We start from the raw sequence: 5,998 nt of genomic DNA, 5'->3' as shown, positions 1-5,998 counted from the left end.
TTTTTCTTTGCTGTTCATCACCAAACTTTTTCTAAACTATTGCTATAGTGATAAGTGAGCAGAAAGATGGTAATGACACTGGAGATGCAAAACAAAACAAAAGATACTAAATTCTTTATAACCAAAGATTCAAAAATTTTAAAAATTGTTAAGAATAAAAGAATTTGAAGTCAGAGTCTTCAGGGTTTCCTGAGTGTTTGATCACCTTTTTCAGTCATATACAAAGGACCAAGAAAACCTTTAAATTAAGTCAACTGCAAGTGCAAACTTTTAAAAAGCTTTATCGCCACTATAAAAATACTGTTGTGTTGCCAGAAGCCAAGTAAATGCTACAGCTATTGAAATACTTCTGTAGTTTGAGCAGTACATAAAATATAGTTAATAATCTGAGTCATATTGAAATTTGAAAGATAGTTCTTGTCCTTTCTTTCATAAAGCCTTGAATTTTCTATCTCATGTGTTATATCTAGAGCTTCTTTTGTAGGAATCTAAACGTCAGATGAGTTACTTTTTAGATAATTTTCTATTTCCTCAAGAAGACTTAACCTTAAATGCAAATGTTCTCCTGTGGCCTAAGAAGATTAATCCCATCTTCGATGAAAATGATGAGGTAAATATATTTTTCAATATGTATGGTTTTAGCTAGGCATGATGGCGCACACCTGTAATTCCAGCATTCGGGAGGAGGCTGAGGCAAGAGGTTTGTTGCGAGTTCGAGACCAGTCTGGGCTACAAAGTGAGCTCACGGCCGGCCTGAAAATTCTCAAAAAGACAAAAAAAAAGTATTTCTTAATTCTGACATTCAGTTGTGCACATTTAATTGTCATACTACTTGCCATCTACCTTTAAAAACTATATTGCTGTGCATGGTGGTGCATACCTGTAATCTCAGCACTCAGGAGACTGAGGCAAGGTAATCACCACAAATTCAAGGCCAGCTATGTAATGACTTCAAGGCCAGCCTAGGCTACATAGTGAGACCTGTCTCCAAACAACAAAAAATCCTCAAGAAATTTCACGTCAGTATAAATTTGAGTCTGGCAAAATTTATAGCAAGCTTATGGTAGGTTTTGGAACTCAACTCACAAGATTTAGCAAGTCAGGGAGGTGGCATTAAAGAAGTCATAGTTACTATGTAAATTAATAATAAGTGAACTCAGGACTGAACTAAGTACTTTTCATTTATTAAACCTTCAAATATTCATAAAAATTCTAGGCATTCCTGTTCCCCTATTTTTTGGTGAGATAAAGCTTTATAGATGAGAGATGAAACAGAAAAGGAAGAAGTTGCTTAATATCACAAAAATAAGAAGTAGAAGATTCAGGATTTTATATCTGAATGTAGTTTTGTATCTGAATGCATTTCAAAATTGATAAAGGCCTAGTGTAAACCAGTTTATTCTACAACTAGAGGTTAAATAGATATCTTAGTTACTTTCTTGTTGCTAGAACAAAATACCTGACATCCACAAGTTAAAAAAGGAAAGATTTATTTTTATTTACTTATTTTATTAGTTTAAAAAAACATTTCGTGAATTCACATATCATCCTTGTTCAGGGGTCATGCTAATCTTCTCTGTATTGTTCCAATTTTAGTATATGTGCTGCTGAAGTGCACATCGGAAAGGTTGATTTTAGCTCACAGTTTGTAGAGGTTTAGGTCCACAGTTGGCTGTCTCCAAGCTAGAGTGGTATGGCAGAAGCCTGTGGCAGAGGAATGGCAGGTAGGCAGGAAGCAGAGAAGCAGTAGCATTGAGCCTCCTTTTCCCTTTTATCTCATCAAGCCTATTGGTTGGTGTCACCTACACCCAGGGTGGGGCTTTCCATTATCCACACCCAGAACTATGCTAAAGGAATAAGTGGACTAATTTCATTATCACACACCCTTATCCATATTCACACATCCTAGATCAAGCCACCTCCAGAAGGCCCTACCTATGTGTGCATGAGGCTTTGGGTGGACAAAAATAAAAACCATACCAATGGAATACTGTAGCAATCAAAATTTGAGTTTTATGATTTTGTGACTCTGGATATATCTCATGACTTCCATAAGCCTCAATTTTTCATCTCTAAAATGGAAATAATAATACATATGATAAAGTATATAAGGTATTTATGTACTAGTTCTTGATACATGGTACACGTGTGCTCAATAAATGGTAGCTTACTATTATCCCAAATTCTGCTAAATAAAATATTTAGAGTTGTGAAAATCACTTTGGAGATCTACGAATGTTTTTCTGTGTTGTTTATTCTTTAGATTTTTATATTAGTTACTGTAGGTAATGTTTTATTTTTTATTCATTTTATCTGATAGTTTATATTACTATAAAAAGCATTTAGATTTCTTATTTGATAATTATTTTTGAAGTATAATAATTAATATCATTAAATTATTTTTTAAAAGCTCATTGAGAATGCTAAACATAAAAGAGAAAGTGAACTAGTAGCCAAGAGAGAGAAACTGATTTTGGAAGTAGAAAAAGAATCACGTCGTATGGAAGAGTTTACAGAATTTGCAGAGCTGGAACGTATGCAACAGGTCTGATAAGTATTTAAAATAGTATCTATTCCTGGCTTATAGATTAATACATAATACATTAACATAAAGTTTTTAAATTAAATTTATTGGTACATTTTAGGTATACATAATGATCACATTCATTATAGGGAATTTGTACCCATACATGATATAATTTGATTCTTTTTTTTCCTCCTCATCCCCCTACCCTCTCTTCAACCCCCTTCCCTATTTACAAAAGCTTTGTTTCCATTTTTTCCTTCTTTTCTCATTTTTTTCTTTTCCCTTTCTTCTCTCCCTTCCCTAATTCCCTTTCCCATTTGAACATTTTCATCCTATTTCACAATGTCTATTATACATTTTGGTCCTTATTTACACTTTGGTTTCTCTCACCAGAGAAACAATGTGGGATTTACACATGTGTGTCTGATTTATTTCACTTAAGAGTATGTTCATAAGGTACATCCATTTACCTAGAAATGTCTCAAGATTATCCTTCTTCATGGTTCAGCAGTAATCCATTATATAAAAGAACCACATCTTCTTTATCCATTCGTCGGTTGATGGATATTGGAAAATATTAAAAAATATGTTTTGTATGGAAAACGAAGATTTACTTGACTCTTAGGCTTGAAGCTGGTGCTATTCACTCTGTGATTTTCTTTTCTTCTTGTGCTGGGGATTGAACCTATGGCATGATGCATGCTAGGCAAGGGTTCCACCACTCAGCCATATCCTCAGCCCTCTTATGTGATCTTCTTGTGATTTTTCTATTTGCAAACATAACTGTACATTATTCTCTATCAGTATAATGCTGTGCAGTTAGTATAATATTTAAAGTTGTTGTACAAGTGTAAGGATATACCCTATGTAGTATACGATCTTATTTTTATCATATACTTGGATATTTCTTGTAATGAATCACTTGCATTTAGTATGTGACAGATGTACGACAACTACAAAAACGTATTCAGGAATCTGAAGAAGCTGTTCAGTTTATTAATAAAGAAGAGGAACTTTTCAAATGGGAATTATCAAAATATCCTGAACTGGATAACTTAAAAAATAACATTGAACCCTATCAGAAGTTTTTTAACCTTGTTTTGAAGTGGCAGCGAGCAGAAAAACGGTAATTTCTGGTAGTATAGTAACAGTCAAACAAATATGTAAAAGAATGGTTAAGATGTAAGTTATTTTTATTTTCTTCCTTTCTTTCTTTCTTTTTTCTTTTCTTTTCTTTTTGATTTTGCTTTCGTTTTGGTACTGGGAATCAAACTCAAGATTTTGTACCTGCCAGGGAGGTGCCATTAAGCTATATCCCTGGCACCCTTTTTTTTTCTTTAGATAAGGTCCCACTGTGTAGTCCAGACTGGTCTTCAACTCACTATGTAGTCCAGGCTGGCCTCCAACTGTGGCAGTCCTCCTGCCTCAGCCTCCTAAGTGCTGAGATTATAGGCGTGTGTCATCATGCCTGGCTCTATTTCTTTTAGTTAAGTGTTTAAAAGTAGAATTTAGTCATTTGAGTGAAAACCAAGTATCATATAGGATAAGCATCAAATAATACTAACATACCACCTAACCTAATTATTATTTTTTAATTGTTATTATTACTTTTACAGTGCTGGATATTGATCCCAAGGTCTTGCACATGCAAGGCAGGCACTCTACCATTAAGCTATAACATCAGCCTTTACCGTTATACATTCTATAGTATCAGAGTTTTCTAGAACCAATTCATTTTTTTTAACACAAAAAACTGGAAGTATGCATTTCATTAGGATAGTGTTAGTTGCCCATTATAAACTGATACATATTTTAGCTCAGTCAGTGTAGCCAAAATGATGATTTTATTTCTGTATCTCTTCTATAAGTTCTATGTGTATGATAGAGAAAAATAGTTACCTGCTCTTGCCATCAGTTGTCTCTTTTACAGGGATGAGAGTTCTAGTCTAAAGGCTCTATGTCTGAGTTTAATACTATTTTCCTTTCCTTTCAGGTGGATGGATGGAGGGTTTTTGGACCTCAACGGGGAAAGCATGGAAGCTGATGTAGATGAATTTTCCCGAGAAACTTTTAAGACACTGAAATTTTTCCAAATGAAGCATAAAAAAGAATTACAAGAAAAAAGAAAGGCAGCAAGAAAACGATCTGTGACAGAAGAGAAACCCGAAGAAGAGCCGAAAGAGAATCCTACAATTACCATGTGTGCTACAATAATGGAGCAGATAAAGGTTTTTAAGGTATAAACATATATTTAATGGCATTTTAATATTATGTACATATTTTTAACTTCGTTATGTATTATGTAAAATCTAAACTCCATCCCCTGATCTTGTGCTTTGTCTATAGCATTGGACTAGTTATGTGTAAAACAGACTGGTCAGCATCTAGTCAGTCTTAACCTCACTGGGCATCTAATTCAAGATGAACCAATTCAAAAACATCATCTCTCTAGCCATAATACAGTACAGTGATACCTCGGTTGTCAAGCTTAATTAATTCCAAATTTTTATGCAAACACTGAAAAGTTTGAGAACTCAACACATTTTTCCCATGAGAAATAATAGAAAACCAAATAATTGGTTCTGAGGCCCCAAAATTACACTTATAAATTCAAAAAATTTTGCAGTGATTTCTTTCTTTAACCCTATTGTAGTTCTCATGGCTTCCCTCTTAGCTCTATTGCTGGTAACTACCTTTCTTTGGAGTCATGGTTATGTTATTTTACACAAATGAAGCATGCGCACACACATACACACAGAACAGTGATAAATGTTTTAACACACTAGCCCAAGCACCACAAGGGGCAAGAGCAGCTCTTAGACTGAAGTGGCACCCCTTTGTGTCCCCAGTGAGATGTGATGCGTGCCTCACTCTTGGCTCATACAGGTTTTTTCAAGTCAGATTTTTGGTTCGACTACTGAGCAAAGTTTAGTTCATGCTTGGAGCTGTTTGACATTTAAGTATCACCATAATTAGTTCTGGGATAGGTCTATAATCCAAGTGAGGCCAGAGTTCTCCTTGGAATTTTTCTATTGGTACATATTTGTAGTACATAATGACTACATTCATGGTGAGGAGTTGGTATATGTACATGACATTTCTTAATTCTTTTTTTAATCCACATTCCTATATCTCCTGGATCTATCTGTCCATCATCTATCTATCTATCTATCTTTGTATATCTACTTTTTCTATAATTAGTATAGCTACTCCTGCTTTTTTTCAGGGTTTCTGTGGCATGGCACATTGTGTTCCATGCTTTGATTTTTAATCTGTGAATTTCTTTTTGTATTGAACATGTTTTTTGTATACTACATATTATTGGTTTTTTTTTTTTCTTGATCTGTTCTGCCAATCTGTGTTATTTGATTTGGGATTTGAGACCATTCCCATTGAGTTATTGAAAGTATCAGCTTATTCCTGTCGTGGCATTGTTTTCTTGTTGCTGATCTTTCTTTCTTTTTTTTTTTT

At 34.2% G+C, this 5,998-nt stretch overlaps 1 protein-coding gene across 4 annotated transcripts in view; it reads left to right on the top strand.

Annotated features, from left to right (window-relative positions):
• The window catches only part of Dnah12 (dynein, axonemal, heavy chain 12), a 233,858-nt gene that overhangs the window by 36,728 nt on the left and 191,132 nt on the right, over positions 1 to 5,998 (top strand). For all 4 annotated transcript variants that reach the window (XM_013515596.1, XM_013515597.1, XM_013515598.1 and 1 more), the window contains exons 14-17: positions 485 to 610; positions 2,411 to 2,545; positions 3,460 to 3,653; positions 4,521 to 4,764. In XM_013515596.1, coding sequence (XP_013371050.1) covers positions 485 to 610; positions 2,411 to 2,545; positions 3,460 to 3,653; positions 4,521 to 4,764 — 699 coding nt within the window. The remainder of the gene's footprint in view (positions 1 to 484; positions 611 to 2,410; positions 2,546 to 3,459; positions 3,654 to 4,520; positions 4,765 to 5,998) is intronic.

This window comes from Chinchilla lanigera, unplaced genomic scaffold, assembly GCF_000276665.1.
Source record: "Chinchilla lanigera isolate Chin_1 unplaced genomic scaffold, ChiLan1.0 scaffold00029, whole genome shotgun sequence".
Lineage (NCBI taxonomy): Eukaryota > Metazoa > Chordata > Mammalia > Rodentia > Chinchillidae > Chinchilla > Chinchilla lanigera.
Note: the sequence above shows the minus strand (reverse complement) of the source record. Positions and strands in the feature narration are given on the sequence as shown.